The sequence below is a fragment of the Marmota marmota genome, unplaced genomic scaffold (assembly GCF_001458135.2).
Source record: "Marmota marmota marmota unplaced genomic scaffold, marMar, whole genome shotgun sequence".
Taxonomy (NCBI): Eukaryota; Metazoa; Chordata; class Mammalia; order Rodentia; family Sciuridae; genus Marmota; species Marmota marmota.
This window is the reverse complement of record NW_025999913.1, coordinates 13,065,055-13,084,304: the sequence shown is the minus strand read 5'-3', so window position 1 is coordinate 13,084,304 and position 19,250 is coordinate 13,065,055. Positions and strand designations below refer to the sequence as shown.

The 19,250-nt window shown below is 35.2% G+C and overlaps 1 protein-coding gene across 1 annotated transcript in view; it reads left to right on the top strand.

The window, feature by feature from the left end:
- The first annotated feature begins 11,059 nt into the window (after positions 1-11,059).
- The window catches only part of Nup153 (nucleoporin 153), a 47,101-nt gene continuing 38,910 nt past the window's right edge, over positions 11,060-19,250 (top strand). The window contains exons 1-4 of the mRNA XM_015494054.2: positions 11,060-11,304; positions 16,997-17,245; positions 18,743-18,882; positions 18,964-19,092. Of these exons, the coding sequence (XP_015349540.1) occupies positions 11,229-11,304; positions 16,997-17,245; positions 18,743-18,882; positions 18,964-19,092 (594 nt within the window). The 5' untranslated portion in view covers positions 11,060-11,228. The remainder of the gene's footprint in view (positions 11,305-16,996; positions 17,246-18,742; positions 18,883-18,963; positions 19,093-19,250) is intronic.

Below are 19,250 nucleotides of genomic sequence, written 5' to 3'. Positions count from 1 at the left end.
CCCAGATATTTGCAGAAAAGCTTGGTTTTCAGAGTTCTTTGTGAGAAACAGGGGTGTTTGGAGACAGATTTAAGATTAGAATTCAGGTCACAAGCCTGACCATTTAACCTTACGTAATCCTTTGTGTATGGAAGTTAGATTTACGTGCTTTCTGTTTCTCCTAAGAATAAACTGAATGCTTTCCTGGATCTTATGCTGCTATAGAAAAAAATGAATTTTTAAAAATAAAGACCAATGAATGGTTTGGATTGAATTTAGAAGGGAAATTATATATTCTAGGGTGGCAAAGGTTACAATCACAATTTATTTTAAAAAGTACTTAGATAAAAATCTAATTTGGGAGGGATAATGCCTTAATAGTACAACACCTAAAGTCCAAGTTGTTTTTAGAGCTGCTATGATTTCAGGCTGTGTGGTTTTATTTTAAATCTTGATAATTTATCATCATTTCTTATCTAAAATACTTTTTTCTTGTACCAGCCATTTGATTGAAAAAGAAAATATATTTTAGCTTTTGAACTGGGATCTGAGATATTTAGGGGTTTCTTGATCACTTAATACTGGCAGAGACTACGTAGTATTGGGGGATATATTAAAGTATATTCTTCTTATTATTATTTTTTTCTCTTCATCTTAAAATAAGGACCTTTCTTAGTCCTTACTGGAACTTTGGTGGACCTGCTTGCTCTCAACTATACTAGACAATCCAGTGGATGTTTTGCAGCAGCTGCTGAGTCATCATGAATAGCAAGGAGCTTCATGACATGGCATGTTTTGTACTAATGTTAACTGATTAAGTGTTCAAGGTTTTCTGGGTGAAAATGAAGCCTTTGGTTTTGTAGTAGAAGGTTGGAATAAGAATGAGAGGTCTGGCACTGTTAGTTCATGGGTGTTTACCAAACTCTGTCAGGCCAACTAGCTAGTGCAGTCACCCGGTACCTGTGACTTCTGCACATGTTCAGTTGACTTGTAATTTCCTGTTTTGACTTCTGGTTTAGCTCTGAAGGAAATGTGTAAAGATTAACATTTTCTCCTTGTAACTTATGATCTTTAAAATGTCACTGTGCTTGAAGATGTGGAGACAGAAATCCATTATCTTACTTAACTCACTGAGGGATAGTAACGCTTAAGAACTGTAGAATTGTTACCGCTGTTGACTAGTCCTTGCTTCCCCAATGTTGAAGTATAACATCAGAGAAGCATGCCGAGGCAAGGTGAGAGTGGAAGGTAGAAGTTTATTAAAGGACAGCAGAAAAAACTTCTCCCGAAGGAAGAAGGGGACCCAAAAGATAGAATCCATGGAAGTGCTGTTGTCTCTCCTTTTTATACCTAGGGTCTTCATCTGGTCCCCCCACCCCATTCCTGTCCTTTGTTCTGTTATCTTTCAGTGATGGAATGTAGGTGGGAAGGCCCGAAGGGTGGGGCACAGGTGGGCCAAAGAAGTAATCTGGGCAGGAAGGACTTTTGAGTCAGCATCTTCAAGTTTGCTGGGAGCTGTTTCATTAACACTCTGGGCTCTGGGCCTTGGGGACATTAATATTCCAAGAATTGTTCTGCTTTTCCCTGAATTCATTCTCAATATGGCCTCTATTTTGGATCTTACTCAATATTAGACCCGATTTACCTAACTACACTGACTACCTAACTTTAAATCTGGCTTCAGAAGCAAAAATGAAGAATAGCTTTGAACAGTGCAAGTTGATAATTTTCACTTGTATTCTTCTGCTTCGTATACCTTTTAGCTTAGACACTTTTATGAAGGGAATGGTATCATTTTTCTACTTGGGGGTGAATAGGTCACTAAAGAGAATGTGGTTAGTTCTTGTCACTTCCCATCTCATTTTTGTGTTGTTCTGCAGAGAGGTCAAACCTCTTGCCTTTTGTAATAGCTACTACAAATTATTCTAGCACATGAGCCAGCAATCAATTCAGAACTGAAAAAGAAAGGGCTTCTTCTGGAAGAAACTACTGCCACCTCCTGGTGAGAGGGAGTCACTTACTTTTTGCCTTCCAATTGGAGTTGTGAGATTTGTCTTCTGGTTTGAAGCTAAGGGAGTCCACTCAGCAGTTTTGAGGCTATAAGCAACCTAGTGAGACCCTATCTCAAAATAAAAAGGACTGGGGATATGGCTCAGTGCTTAAACGCTCCAGGATTCAGTCCTTGGTACAAAAAAACAAAACAAACAAAAACAAAGATCAGGGGTTGGTAAACTTTTTCTGGAAAGGAACAGAAGGTAAATTTTTCTTTTTCTTTCTTTTTTTTTTTTGCTTGTAGGTGGCACAATACCTTTATTTTATTTATATTTATGTGATGCTGAGGATCGAACCCAGTGCCTCACATATGCTAGGAAAGTGCTCTACTAGACATGAGCTACAACCCTAGCCCCTCTCTCTCTCCTTTTTACAACCCTTTTGCATATGTTAAAACCATTCTTATCCTGTGTAAGAACAGGCTAAGGCCTGGATTTAGCCTACAGACCATAATTTGCTAAGCTGGTTTATATGATAGTGTGGTTTTTGTTTTGGTATCTTCTTTTTTGATACTCTGCCCCGGGGTAAGTATGTCCTGTGTGCTCTCTGATGGCTAAAGTGTTTTTGGTTTTGGTAAGAAGGGATATTTAAAGGTTGAGTGTTAAACACATTCTAGAAGTCACTAAGTAGTTCTGACTTTTGTCTTTGTTTTATCCTAGAGGCTTAATATTTTAAATGGATATAAAAATGGAAATAATTGATTGGAAAAACATACTCTAATGGGATTAACTGAGTTTGAATCCCATTAGATTGCTCTGATTTGGGCAATTTAAAATTCTTAAGTTCCTCATTAGTAAAGTAAAACTTGTTGTGAGGGTTAAATGAGATAATATAAGTATAGCTTTAGTATAGGATCTGACATGTATAGTTAGGACTCCTTTTAAATTGATGTGATGAAGTAGAACCTTTGAATTTAAATGTCTTTAAATTGTGTCTGATTTGGGGGGGTGGGCCGTTGAATGAGAGGTGCTTTACCACTGAGCCACATTCCCAGCCTTATTTGCTTAACTTTTATTTTGAGACAGGATCTGGCTTAGGGCCTTGCTAAATTGTTGTGGCTGGTATGGAACTTGTGATCCTCCTGAGTCACTGGGATTACAGGTGTACCCCTGATACCTGGCATGAATTGTCTGAACTTTGCCTCCTCTTAAAGGTTCTACCCCCTTCCCAAGTTCAATCCTTAATAGGTTTATATAAGATTTGAGATCTTTGTTTACTGAGTGATGAGGTGGTGAGACCAAATATTAAACAACTACTACCCTTTTAAGTATTTAGTATTTTCCTCATATAAGTGCCAGTCATTTTAAGTATATGGAGAAAAGCCACAAGTATTGTATTGAGAGCTAGGTTTGTTTTTTTGTTTTGTTTTGTTTTTTGGGGGAGTACTGGGGATTTAACCCAGGGATGCTTTACCACTGAGTCACATCGCTACCCCTTTTTATTTTTCATTTTGAGACAGGGTCTCCCTAAGTTGTTGGGGTCTTGATAGATTGCTAAGGCTGGCCTCAAACTTGTGAGCTTCCTACCTTAGCCTCCAGAGTTGTTGGGATTACAGGTGTGTGCCACTGGTCCAGCTATTTACTAAATTTTTAAATTAAGATGACAAAAAAGCCCAAGTGTATCCTTTATTTCCTAGAAAGAACCTTGCTAAGGTAGGTAGCTATTAGTTTGAAGTAAAATGAAAACTTCGGTCTTTACCTAATGAAAGTTGTTTTCTTTAGGTGAAGAGTATTATTAGATTGCAATGGTTCCATATTTTAAAACACTTGTAGCTACTTTGATTATGGCTGAAATATATTTTTAAAAGATTGTGCATTGGAAAGCCTGTTGTAACTTCTTGCTGCCAGCTACAGCTAATTGTCAGAAATAAAATGATAAGATGGCTTTCTTATCCATATATGTCAGCTTGTCAGTTTGTTTGCTTTTGCTTATCTTTTTTCATAGTGTGATTTAAGAAATAAACTTTTACCCCAGTTTTCAAACATCTTAGGTGAGAAAAATGTGGATGTATCTTATGAATGTTTTTTAGTGGGCTTAACTGCTGTGAGCTTTTAATGGGTCATGAATTCTCCTTAGCTGCATTTATGGAAGAAAGTTTTTAAAAAGGTTAAAGTCTGTAGCCAATTGTAGAATTTTTGTTCTTTTATCAGAAAAGTATTTTAAGGGTCTAGAGAACTTGAGCTGCTTGGATGGGGTAAGTTTGGCCACTGAGTGACTAACAGCTTATAAAATATGGCAGTACCTTAGATTTAGAAGTTGAATTAAAGATATTGAAAGTGAATTTGGTGTATAACTGCATTAGAATTTAAATACCAATTACTTTTCCCCCTTATGGAAACAACTGTTAACCTAACAGAGAAGCTATGTTAAAATAAGTAATTTTAGAATGCATATATTTAAAAGCTGTAAATTCTGAAAGAATAGAGTGACTTATGCCTTTACCATTTCGTGGTTTTTAATAATTATTAAGTCAGGTAGATTCTTAGATTGTTCTTGGGATTTGAGGGAGCAAAGGAGAAAACCCATTTGGGAAACTATATGAAATGACTTTGAAAAAAGTTTGGGAAGGAGGGTCTAGTGACATGGGTGTTAAATGGATCAGGAAGGTGTATACAGAAAGAAAACTTTTTAAGGGATGGTGACAGGTTTCTGTGTAATGCAGAAACAGCAGTCAAAACAGCCAAACTTGACACTGGTGATTGTTTTTGGTTTTATCGTTACAGATCCAGTGAAATTATTTCAGAAAGGAGATTTCAGTATCTGAGTACTACCATTTAATAAATGATAATGTGAAGAAAAGCAAGTGGACTCAGGAGGCTGAGGCAGGAGGATCACAAATTCAAAGCTAGCTTTAGCAATTTAGCAAGACCCTGGCTGTAAATAAAAAATAAAAATGGGCTGGGGATGTGCTCAGTGGTTAAGCAAATTCCTAGGACAAACAAACAAACCCAGAAAGGAAAAGGGAGTGGAATAGAACTGAAGTAACAAACCTAAGAGAAGGAAATATGTATAGGAAGGATATATCCTGTGTCCATATTGGAAGATGCCTCTGATGAAAGATTTGTACAAAAAGAATGTCTTTATAATTGCAAATGAATTCTGAGTTGGTGTTGTATAGTAAAACTCTTCCCCTTCCCCCACTTTAGTCTTCTTTCCTTAATCCTTGAACTCTGATTAAATATATTTGAAAAGCTAATATGTCCGTAGTGCTTTACACAGTGAATGTTCTTGATATATGTGTAGTATTGAATTTAATTTCACTGTGACCTCCAAGTTGGATATTTAATTATTCTAAATCTCAGTTATTCCCACCTCCCCATCCCCTGGGGTTGAACCCAGGGTTGCTTTTTCCAGTCCTTTTTAAGTTTACTTTCCCAAAATTCATTTATTTTTATATAATAAGCCATACACTAGAATTTTTTATTTTTAATTTCAAGACAGGGTTTTGCTAAGTTGCCAAGGCTGGCCTTGAACTTGGCAATGCTCCTGCTTCAGCCTCCGTGGTTGCTGGAATAATAGGTGTGCATCACCATGCCTGATCTAATGACACATTTGATGTGTTTTGCCAAATGAAGAACCCTCAGTAATGGGGAGAGAACCCACTAGATTTGAGAAATCCAAGTTTAAAAATTTACTCCTTTAATCCTTCAGTTTAGCAAGACCCTCGTGTTATTAACTCATGTTATTTCTTATCATCTAGTGTAGACTTTGCTTCAGTGCCGCAGGGAGTGTTTTTAAGATTTTAATGCCTTTTGTTGTTGTTATTGTTTTTCCTAAACACTTCATTAATTTGACTTTTTAGGATTGCTTTTCTGCTGTCATTTAACATTTTAACATTGGCTTAGTTATTTATCATTCCAGAGGATGGTTCAGTCTCTCCTTGCCCTTGGACAGCTTCAGTTGGTTTTTGTGGGCAAGAGATGTTAGTGGGGCATAAAAAATGATAATTGCTCAAAGTGAAACTTACATCATGCAAATGTATTACATGTTTTTTAGAGTTTTAGAATTGATGTTTTTAGAAACTTGCTCTAGAATATTCATATGTGGCAATAAGCTGTTATTTGAGCAGTGCGGCTGTAGGTAAATTAAACCCATGCACCAACAAATTTGTGCTCTGTGAGACCTGATGCCAGCTCTCACAGAACTGTGCTCTGGTAAAGGCCACAGACAGACTGTAATTACCATGCCATTTGGCAGATTGCCATCATGTGGTAGGTAGCAGGGCACTGCTGGTACTCTTGTAAGGGAATGAGTGTCAGAGGCGGTTTTCTATAGGAAAACTTCCATCAGGATGCTAGGCTTACTGCTGAAAGATCTGGAAAAAGTAGGACTTAAGTATTCACTGGACCTTTCTTCAGAGTACTTGTGTTTCTTCCTCGGTTTTTCCTTTTGTTACGTTGTGTGTGTGTGTGTGCGTGCGCGCGCGCGCATGCCTCTCCCTCTCCATGTCCTTCAGAATAGGGGATTGAACCCGAGAGCATTCTATCTCTTTAGTTATATTCTCAACTCTTTCTATTTTATTTATTATTATTTATTTTATTTTATTTTTGGTACTGGGGACAACCCAGGGACACTTTGCCACTGAGCTACGTCCCCAGCCCTGTGTGTGTGTGTGTGTGTGTGTGTGTGTGTGTGTGTATACACATTTTGAGATGGGGTCTTGCTAAGTTGCTGCGGCTGACTCAAATTCTCAATCCTCCTGCCTCAGCCTCAGAGTCCCTGATATTACAGATGTGCACTGCTATTCCTGGCTTGTTATATTTTTTAAGTCATGAAGCATTCTTTCTTCAAACTGACTGTCCCCATTCCTGTAAAGACCTGAAGAGAACTCCTCAAGAACTCCTGAAAAGATAGTTGGGTTACACCGGGCCTTCTTTGGTAGTAAGGTCAATGAAAACTTAACTCCAAAAGGAAGCCATTTTTCCCCTTTTCCAATTCTTTTCACTCTCTTAATTTTTCATTAAGGGCTAAAGTGTTTGGTTCTTTAAAACTCTTTTAAAATTGACAGACAAGAAGATACTTCTTCAGATCTTATTCAGTGTAATTCTGTGTATAATCAAGAGATGTTTTTTTCTTCTTGAGGAATTTTTAAACAATCCTGATATCTCCTAGTTGGTCATTTACTAAAAGCAAGTACATAATCTGTGCAAGTCTTTAACAAGTGGAAATAAAATTAGCTCCAGGGTGCATATTTACTTCTGATTGATTTTCGGAGTCCATATTATAAAGTTTATAATGTTTATAAAAACAAGTGTAATGGTTGGATGAACTTGATAATTTTGAAAATAGGGTGGTCTTTTAGGTAAAATGTTACTTTATATTATAGTTAAGTTTATAAGGTTATGTTTATCAAGGTCTTATTTGGTATAATAGGTCACTGAATTTTTAAATAATTTTAAGAGCGTGGCTCTCAGAATTTAATTTGCATAATGATAACTCCAAGAGCTTGTTAAAAAGAAATTTGTATTTATCTAAGTATAACAGTACTTCTGATCTGAAGACTTTTTGCGGGGTGGGTACCTAGGATTGAATCCAGGGACTCTCAATCCCTGAGCCACATCTCCCGTCCATTTATTTATTGATAGAATCTTGCTAAATTGCTTTGGGTCTCAATAAATAAGTTACTGAGGCTGAGGCTGGCTTTGAACTTGTGATCCTCAGCCTCCCGAGCTGATGGGATTACAGGAATGTACCACTGCACCCAGTTGAGGACTACACTTTTTTGAGAATAATTATATTAGTCCTTTTATAATGATTAGATATGTGAACTGAAGAACAAAAGATGAAGCAGATGATTCTAAGCACATGTGCAAAGACACACATATAAGTGTATGTTTCAAGGGGATTTTTGAAGGATTTCAAGTTTATCTTAAGATATATTAGATTTTTGCCTTTATTGATAAGGTAACCCTAAGTTTGGATAGCATATGTGAAGGATACTCCTTTATTTAGGTCTTCTCACTTTTGTTCCCTTAGTCTACTTAGACAGTAGAAATTTGCATAGCCTATTATTTAATAAAGACCCTTTTCAGACATTTTCTGTGCTTATGTAATGGGACACCCATCTCATTTTTCTTTCTCTTGATTTTTGTTCATGGCACTATCTCACATGTATGTTTATATGTGACATATTTTGTTTTTCTCCCTGATTGGGCAAAAACTTGTTCACCACTGTATCCCCAGTGTTTTGATTCTTTTTTTAAAAAATATTTTTAATTGTATATGGACACAATACCCTGATTTTATTTATTTATTTTTATGTGGTGCTGAGGATTGAACCCAGTGCCTCACACTTATGAGATAAGTGCCCTATCACTGAGCTAAACCCCGGCCCCACCAGTGTTTAATTCTTGATGCACACTACGGTGTGCAATTAGTATTGATTGAATGGAGAAAAGCAGTGTGTGAACTGCATTGTATTCAGTACAGTCTAAAATGGTCACTGCAAAGTTTGTTGTTCTGATTCACTTCAGGATATTTTCATTATATTTTAATTATTGTCCGACTAGTGTTCCACATGTATGTTTTCTAGACAGTTGAAGTTTGAGTCTTTTTTTTTTTTTAAAGTATGCTTGATTATATTAACCTGTTGTAGAGGAGCTTTTCCCCCTAAATGTCATCATAATTTCCTAAAATGTGTCTAATTTCCTAATGTCTTTAACTGTAGTGTTGGTTCTCAAACTTTAACATAACATCAGAATCACTTGGGCGGACTAGGTAAGAAGAGAGTACATTAGGAGTACATTACCTGAGATTAATGCTACTGTAGCTGAGGGAACCACACATAGAGAACCACTAGGATTAGAATATGTTAAGCTTACTTTAACTTTGTCCTGATGACTTGTGTCATTTGAGGTATGTTTGATTATTTAAGTACTTTTTATTATTTACTGAATGAACTTTTTTTTTTTTTTTTTGGAAAAAAATCCTTTTGCTGTCATTTACTGTGCCACTAGTAACTCTGTCCCACTGAAATTTTCCTGTGCTAAGCTGCTCTGGGCTGAGACTAGATAAATTGGTTAAATTTTAGCTTAGAAAAGAGAAAGTCTTGTAAGCACAGTTCATGTGTACTTCAGAGAATAAGCTTTTTCGTATCTGTTTTGATTATTCAGATTTGGTTTTTGATTGTTCTCTAACATATCTCCTGCTGACACACAAGTGACTTCTGGTTAAATATGGTGTCATTTTTATGTTGTTCTCTGCTTGCTTTAGATAAGGATCATGAGGATCCTTGATATTTTTATATTTTTACATTTCTATATTTTTATGCTTTAGAAGTCCACAAATGACTTTTTCCACCCTAAGTTATTTCTGTAGTGCTTTAGCTAACCTATAACCTCATATCATATGTGTCTTATTTTTTTGAAAGGCTATCTTAAACTGAATTTTACCTTGTAAGTACTTCCAGGTATTTGAAATAGTGGAGGGTGGGATAAAGAACTAGTACTATATTATATTATTAAAAATGTGAACTCTAGATGTAGTAGGTTTAATATGATCTTTTTTTCCAAAGTAGCTAATATTATGCATCATGGCATAGAAAAAGGAAACAGTGCAAATGTGTTTTTTAGTAGTGAATATTCTGAAACTATGGGTTTGAAAGCTGATCTTGTAGATCTGTTGAAAATCTGTTCATAGAACACATGGGAAAATACATACTTTTAGTTTGTTACTTGCACGTTTTCAAACAATGAGGAAATTGCTGTTCAAGTGTTTGCCTGTATCAGACATGTGTTCCATATTTTCTGTTGACAGGATTTTTAAAGCCTCTTTGTCCTTGGGTTGCTTTCAAAGTTGATTCATATATTCTGCCTTTTTTTCTTTTTTATCTGCTAACCACTTCCACCCCCACCCCCACCCAGTTAATACTGCTTAATGAAGGAAATTGTTGCTTGCAATTGGTTACCTTAGCAGAGTTTTTTCTGTTGGCTTTTTTTCCTGGTTAGTAATAAAATTACCAATATGTTATACGTTGTAAGTTGAAAAGTACTGTCACATAATTTTCACTATAATTTCAGTAGTTAGTAGGGGAGGGGGTGTTGTTCTTACTTAAGCTAGAGTAAATCAAAGAACAGGGAGAAACTCAAATTTTGTAATGGGTCATAGTAATCCCAAGGCCCATGCTTTTAGTCTGTCTTAGATATACTGAAGTAGTTGTGTTTGTGCCTGGGGTAAGTTACTTATTATCTCTCTTCATCCTTAAAGTGATGGGAGTATTAGTTTCAACTTCATATAATTATTGTAAGATTAAATTGAAGGAAATAAATTGATTACAGCATTGCCTGACTCATAACTGAAGTCACTGTAAATGTTAATAAGTCTTGTAGTTATAATACCACTTTATATTTCTTCCTTTAAAAGTCAATACAGTAAAATTTCACTTTCAAAAGATATTAGAGGAGCTGGGGTTGTGGCTCAGCGGTAGAGCGCTTGCCTCGCACATGTGAGACCCTGGGTTCGATTCTCAGCACCACATACAAAAATAAAGTGAAATAAAGGTGTTGTGTCCAACTGCGACTAAAAAATAAATATTTTTTTAAAAAGATTTTAGAATATTTCTTGGATTAATGTATGTTGGATTAGTTGTCTTTTGTTCTTAAACCTTCATTTCTATTAGTCTAATTGTTTTGTTTTTTTAAAAGAATGTGTAAATAGTTGTTACTGAAGTTATGGTTTATATGGTTTCTTTTAATACATTGAGATAGAAAAGGATGCCTTTTCTTGGATTAAAACATTTAGTACGTACTTTATTGCTAAATCTAAAATAGATCTTGCTTATTTGATAGCTTATGGGGTATTTTAAAGGATTAGAATAATTAGGCATTTGGGACAAATATTAGCTCATGTATGCTATAGAACAAAGGAAAAAGTAAGAATTTTATATAAAGAAAACTTAAAATATTGTGTCATCGTAACTTTAGTAACTGAATTTTAGTAAACTCTGTTGGAAATAGTTATGTCTTGCTTGGCATGAGTTTCTTTTCTGTAAGTGATTATATATTTAAAAAGATTAATTTCTAAAATTGTCTTGTGTTTTCTCCCAACAGGGCATTCTTAGCAGGGTTACAGAATCTGTTAAGAATATTGTGCCAGGGTGGCTACAAAGATATTTCAACAAGAATGAAGATGCATGTAGCTGCTCAACAGACACAAGTGAGGTTCCACACTGGCCAGAAAATAGAGATGATGATCATGTGATGTATGGCCATGAGGAGAGCTCTAATAATAATGATGGGAGAATCACCCCTGAGCCAGCTGTCAGTAATACAGAAGGTAAGTAGCGTATGGATATATTTTTTTATGAATGATAGATTTTCATGCCCTAATTTTAAATACATTTATGTTTACCTGGCTGTGGTTCATCAATGTCACTGAGTAGAACATAAAACATCTGGAGGAGGATGGTGATTAGGTTTAAATTGAATGTCTTTGTTATTTACCAACCTTCTGTTCATTAAGGAAGTCTGACACATTAGTTAAGAGTACAAACTCTGATGTCAGACTTTGGGTTCGAATTTTCATATCAGCAGTATTAGCTATGTAGTGTTTGGCAGGAGACCGTTTCCTCCTCTCTGTCTTCCTAAGTTGTTTCAGAAAGAGTAATTGTGAGCTGAGCATGGTGGTGCACTCTTGTACTCTAAGCTATTGGGAGTCAGAGGTGGGAAGACCATTTCAGCCCACAAATTTGAGACTGACCTTGTCTTTTTAATTTTTTTTTAAAGTAATTGTGAAGCCCTTAGAATAAACCCTAGCACTAAAGGGACACTGCACAAATGTTAACCATTAGAATGAAACTGTTAGTGCCTCTCAGAACACGTGAATTAGGGTATAACTAGCTATATCCTGTTCTCTAGAGCAAACTCAATTAGGTTATTCCATTAATCACTGTTCAGTGACCCTGCATTTTAAATCTTTGATTAGGATCTACTTTCCAGCATTTTGTTAGGGTTTACAAGTATTGTAAATTTAGTGTAACCCATGTCTAGGCTGTATTTGGAGATATTATTATTGTCATTTCACTTAATATGTATTTTATAACTGTATTGATATATAGCTCATCTCATTATAGCTTCATTGAGATACATGCCATAAAACTCACCTATTTAAAATGTAGTTTAGTGGTTTTAAATATATTCACTGGGGTTTGCAGCTGTCACTCCCATTGATTTTAGAACCTTTGCTGTCACTCTTCATTCCCTTCTTCCTCAACTCCTGACAACCACTGATCTGCTTTCTATCCCTGTAGATCCCTATCCTAGGCATTTCATGTGAATGGAATCATAAAATATGTATTCTTTGTCTCCAATTTTCCACTGACCACAGTGTTTTCAGCATGTATCAGAATGTCATTTGTTTTTATTGTTGTTGGACAATATTCCATTGTATGGATAAATTTACCCCTTATTTATTAGTTAATGGACATTTGAGTTGTTCTCACTTTTTGGATGTTATGAATATTGCTGTGAATATTTGCATGCAAATTTTTGTGTAGAGTAAAATTGCTGGTGCATATAATCACTCTATATTAAACATTATGACAAACTGCTAAAGGGTTTTCTAAAGTGGCTGTATCATCTTACCTTCCTGCAGTATATGAAAGTTTTATTTTCTTTATATATCATTACCAAAACTTATTTTGATTATAGTTACCTTAGTAGGTATAATGATATTTCATTGTGCTTTGGGTATGGTGTTGTGTCGCCGTTGCCCTCCCCCTGCCAAAAAAAAAAAAAAAAATCTGGGATTGAATCCATGCCTCATGCATGTTAGGCAAGCACTCTACCACTAAGTCACAACCTCAGTCTCCAATTTAGTTTTAATATCTGTAGTTTTCAAGATTTCTTTTAAATGTCTATGACAACAACCATCTGGAGGCTTTTTATTTGGTAGATGTCTAAGATGACTGCTTCCAATCCCCCACCCTGCCAATCACATGGGATCCAGCTTGACTTTTCTTTCTTTCTGTTAGATTTTCTAGTATGTACTGATGTAGTCACAGTAACAGAATCTGTTCTCTCAATCCTAATAGAATACTTATAGGGTTTAATTAAACCTATATAGGGATTTATGTGTGGGATTCATGGATAGTTTCTAATTCTACACCTGTAAAATTATTTTTTGTGTTTGTATTTACATGGAAACAATGGAATTAACTTCATTGGTTGCTAAGGTTAATTCAAACTAAGATTGTATTCTTCATTACTTTATTAAATTTATAAGATAGCTTTTCTCGTATGTATTATACATGCCTTTGTAATTTCTAAACTCAAGTTATTATGGAAAATTTATAGAAGTACAGAGGATAGTACAATGAGCCCCTATTTCCCCATCACTCAGCTTCAACAACAGTTTATGGCTGGTTTTGTTTTCTCGGTTCTCACACATTTTAGCCCACCTCTCCACTTCACTCCCCTGAGGATTCATTTTTTATTATTATTATTATTTTTATTTATGGTGCTAGGGCTTGAACTCAGAGCCTCATGTTAAGCAAGCACGCTACCACTGAGCTACATTTCCTGCTGTTTAGAAGCAAATTGTGGGCAGCTTTTTGATATGTTTCAGAAACTTATATCACATTTTCCTTTCTCAGACCTGACTCATAATCCCCAACTAGACAGTTCTTATAATCTGCCTTGACCTTTCTCAAATTATTTATTTAATGCCAGAAGTCAGATAGTGTGAGACTTCCAGTATAAATTGTAACCCTCCCATAAGATGAACATAGCTATTATTAGATATAACAACAAAAAAATCAGTTTATATCAACTTTGCAAAACATTACACTTGAAGTTATTTTCAAAATTTAGAGATATATCTACTGTTGAAGTAGTGTCAAATTGCAGAAGGCTAAAAATAACATGAAAGTTCTTAATGTTTCCTAAAAATTAATTTTTACAAAAGTAACTTGTATTAATAGTAATAGTGGGGCTGGAGAGTATTTTTATTCTTCAAGTAGCACAATGCAGTAAAACAGTTTGCAGCCCATTTCAAATGTATTGTCTGCAGCTTTCTTTTCCTGTGTTGATTCTTGTAATGATGATGAGCCTTGGATGTTGCTTCTGCTAGATTAGAAGAATAGAATGATGAGAAAAACCCCAAATCCGTGTACCTGTTAAATTTTCATTGATGTAGCCATGATTCAGGACACTGAGCGTCCCACAGTGATATACCTCGTATATGAGCCAGCAATGAATTAAAGTTTTGGACTGTTATGCCTCATAGTTGTACTCTTAGAAAACTGGGTGTTTATGGCTGATGTGAATCTTAGGTGACATGGCCTTATTTAATCTTCCTGTCCCAGACTACATTCTTCATATGGTTAGGTGTGAAAGATAGGAAGCTCTGTAAGTAGCAAGAACTGGCTTGTGCTTCTTGGCCATTTGTATGTATCATTTTTGGAGAAAGAATGCCTATTCAGTTTCTTTGCATTTTTTTTTTTTTTTTGGTTTGGTAATTTGACTTTTGAGTTGTAGGAATTATTCATATCTTCTGGATATTAACCTCTTTATAGGCTTTCCAGATATTTTGTGTTTTGTCTTTTCACTCTGTTTTTTGCACAAAAGTTTAATTAATAAATTTGGGGGGATTGAACCCAAAGGCACTTTACTGTTGAGCCACATCCCCAGTCCTTTTTACTTATTATTTTGAGACAGTCTCACTATGTTGCTGAGAGACTCAACCTCCCGAGTTGCTGGGATTAAAGCGTGTGATATCACACCTTGCTTTAAATTTTAATGTAATGCCTTTGTTTTTGCTTTTGTTGCCTAAGCTTCAGGTATGGTTTGTAAGAAATCATTGTCAGATCCTAATAACTTAATGTTTTTCCTTTGATTTCTTCTGGAATTTTAGAGTTTTGAGGTATTGGGCTTAAGTCTAAGCCTCCAATATGGTTAGACTTAACCTTCTGTTTCCCCTGTGACTTTTCAGAATCGTTGTAGAATGGATCTAACACTAGAACATAGTTCTTATTCCTACAGGGAAATGTTTTGGTACCTCATCTGAATGCCAGGGAAGTGTTTATGGGATTTCTAGATTTCTAAGTTCTGGCAGCCCTTGAGAATCCTTGGCACAGTTTTTTTTTTTTTTTTTTTTTTTTTTGCTTAGTGCTCTTGGTGTCTCTGTTTTCAGCTTCATTGCAGCTGCTATTTGGTGGTGTTGCTTTGTGTATGTACAATCCATTCTCCCACTGAACATTTCCATGTGAACTTCTGGGGGCTCCTGTGAGTGTAGTGCCCTTGGTTCTGATTCTATATGCTGTTTTGCATGGACTTCATCAGGACTCTGTTCCAGATTTGACAGTATTCCTCAGGCTTATCTTTTCTTAAACTCTTTTTTGTGGTCTAAACACAGTTGCCTTGTACTTTCACCAGTTTGATACATATTTACGTTAGAAGAACTAGTTTGGTCTTAGTTATTCCATTCTAATAGGTTAATCTCTTTTGGGAACTTGACAAATGATTTTAAAGTTCTTGGAAGTATACAAGAAGATGAACGAGGTATTCTGAAAAAGAATAAAGTGAAGATGGGTGAAGTGGAGTAAATTTAACAGGCATTCAGTGTGTTCTAAAGCAAAGTATTTAAAACATTATGGCACTGGTACAGAAATATACAGGTGTAACATTAGAGGAAGGAGGAGTAAAGCCTTTTAATTGACAATCAATGAGGAAACAATGGCTTATTTAAGATTTTATCTTAGGATACTAAAAACAGGCTTATCCCTTTGGAAAGAATGAAGCTTACTTCTTCACTCCTGCATTGTAACTGATTCCAGATGGAGTCAAGATTAAATAAGCAACAATACCCGAGGAAATGAGTAAAAGTTGTAAATGAGTTGAACTAACTGGGGGAAAAATGGTTGTGGTATTTCAGTTGTCATATCACATGGTCTTATGGGCAAAAATTATACTTTATACATCTTATTAGTCTTTTATTATTAATCTTAATAGTAAGGGAGACTATGGCAATAAGCATTTAACAGAAGAAATATAAGTGGGTAACGAATATAGGGAAGGATGCTCAAAAGCTCTCTCACTTGAATAAGTACAAATAAAATAATGATTCCATTTGACAGAAATTAGAAAAGGTTAATATCCAGCTTTGGAGTTTATCAGAAAATGTATATTGTCATTTACTATTTGTGTGAGCACAACTTATGAAATCCTTTGAAATCACAGTTTAATATTTGTTATAAAAAATAAATAGGAGTATACAGTTGGGTCCAGTTTGACAGAGCAGTTGATTCTCAGGATACCTAGGACTGCTTGAGCTAATTTTGGCAGTCAGCTTCAGACTTAACTGAGGCTGTGATAGGCTCAGAGAGATTTGTTTAATATCAGTTCTCACAAATGTAATATGTATTGAAATTATAGAACCATGAATTTATGCAAAAGAATACTCTTAAAATATGCAGATATAAGTGCATTTGTGTTTAATTATTTTCTTATTGGGAAAATAATTGAATAATTATAGGCAGTTTGAGGGTATAATAGAATACAGAGTGGTTTTTAAATGGAATTCTCAATGTACAAAAAATTATTGGTAAAAGAAAAAAGGTTAAAGAACAAGATGATAACATGATTATGTTGGGACAATGTATCTTTGTGTATACATAGAAAATATTAGAGATACTCAGAGTTAATAGTTACTATATCTGGAGGGAGAGATTTAATGCTTATTTTATGACTTTATGAGCAGATGTTATAATAACACCTGTTCAAGGAGAATCTGGGACATGTTCTTTAAGTTGTACGTGATCACTAAACTATTTTGACACTAGTTTTGGTAACTTCAAATTCAGTTAATTGGTTCAGGAGTATCTTAAATTTATCTTATGGGAATCCTCAGTGATTTGTAGTTGAAACTATTAATATAGTGTTTCTTAAAGAAACACTGATAGTGTATTGATTTTTCTAAGTTGAATATTTATACTATTCTCTCTCTCTCTCTCTTTTTTTTTTTTTTAAAGAACCTTCGACAACAAGTACTGCTTCTACTTATCCAGATGTATTGACAAGGCCTTCTCTTCACCGGAGTCATCTGAACTTCTCCATGTTGGAATCTCCAACATTGCACTGTCAGCCATCTACATCCTCGGCATTCCCAATTGGCAGTTCTGGATTTTCCCTTGTAAAAGAAATAAAAGATTCTACCTCTCAGCATGATGATGACAACATCTCAACTACCAGTGGTTTTTCTTCAAGAGCCTCTGATAAAGGTATTTTTTTCATTTGACAGTAAGTTTGGTAGTAAAATTAAATTTCATGGAATGTTTTTTCCCCCACATTTTTTTATTGGTGCATTATAGTTGTTCATAATGTGGGATTTGTCATTACATGTTTATATATGCACACAGTAGAACAATATAATTTGACCAACATCATTCGAGAACACTTCTGCCTCCTTCCTCTCCACCACTTATGTTAGTCCCTTTCCCCTGCTGATCTTTGATTTTTTAGGATATCCACCCTCACCTTTGATTTCCTTTTACCTCTCTGGCCTTCCGCACATGAGAGAAGACAACAATCCTTGACCTTGTGTGTTTGACTTATCTTACCTAACATGACGATCTCTAGTTCCATCCATTTTCCTGCAAATGATATGATTTCTTCGTTTTCCCTATGGCTGAATAAAATTCTTTCATGTATTATACCACATTTTCTTGATCCTTTCAACTGATGATGGACACCTAGTCTAGTTCCATAGTTTTGCTGTTATAAACATGGGTATGCATGTATCACTATATATTATCTGACTTTAATTATTCAGGGTTAATACTGAGAAGTGATAAAGCTGAGTCATGTGCTGGTTCCATTTCTAGTCTTTTGAGGAGCTTACAATCTGATTTTCATAGTGGTCGTACTAATTTACAGTCCCACCAGGACTGTAAAAGTGTTCTTTTTTCTTCATCTTCTCCAGCATTTATTATTATATTCTTGGTGACTGCCATTCTGACTGGTGTGAGATGAAATCTCAGTTTTGGTTTGCATTTCTTAATTGCTAATGATGTTGAACATTTTTTTCATGTATTCGTTGGCCATTTCTATTTCTTCTTTTGAGATGTGTGTGTTTAATTCATTTGCCCATATATTAGTTGGGCTAGCTGATGTTTTGATGTAAAGTTTTCTGAGCTCTTCATGTATTCAAGACACTAACACTCTGTAAAAGAGTAGCTGGCTAGAAAAGATTTTATCCTGTTCTGTGGGTTATCTTTTCACATTCCTAATTATTTCCTTTGTTGTGCAGAAACTTTTAAATTTGATGGTGTTCCACTTATTAACTCTTGGCATTATTTCCTGACCTTTAGGGATCCTATTGAGAAAGTCGTTGCCTGTGCTTAAATAAGCTAGAGTATTGACCCTACATTTTATTCTAAGAGTTGCATATTTTCTAGTTTAATTTCGAGGTCTTGGATCCATTTTGAGTTGGCTTTTGTGCAGGTTGTGAGATAAGGTTCTACTTCCATTCTTCTGTATATGGATAACCAATTTTCCCAGCACCATTTGTTAAAAAGGCTGTCTTTAGTGTATGTTTTTGGCACCTTTGTCAAGGATTAGATGACTGTATCTGTGTGGGTTTGACTAAGTGTCTTCTATTCTATACTATTGGTCTATGTTTTAGACCAATTATTGGCTATTTGACTTAGTTTTAATTTTTATTTTTCTATGTGAAAATCTATAGAGTCTTATAATTGGCGCTATTACTTTTGTTTCAGATATAGCTGTTACAAAGAACACTTCATTGCCACCTCTATGGTCCCCAGAGGCTGAACGTTCTCATTCACTCTCTCAACATACTGCCACCAGCTCAAAAAAACCAGCATTTAACTTATCTGCCTTTGGAACACTTTCCTCTGTGAGTACTAACTGGATTGGATTTAATCACATTCATTTTGAGTATTTTTTGCTTAAAGTTTGTCATTGTGTTTCTATGCAGTCACTTGGGAATTCTTCAAATCTTAAAACAAGTCAGCTTGGAGATTCTCCTTTTTATCCTGGAAAAACAACATATGGTGGGGCAGCAGCTGCTGCAAGACAGTCTAAGCTACGAAATACACCTTATCAGGTTGGTTTAATTGGAGATGGATGATGGTTCTTCTTTTCTTTTTGATTTTAATTAGCCATTCACTATTGACACTCAAAAATTAAAAAAAAAATAAACTTTTAGTTATTCTTTGGTAAAAATTACAGAACTATGGAGATGACTGCACCTCCTCCATCACC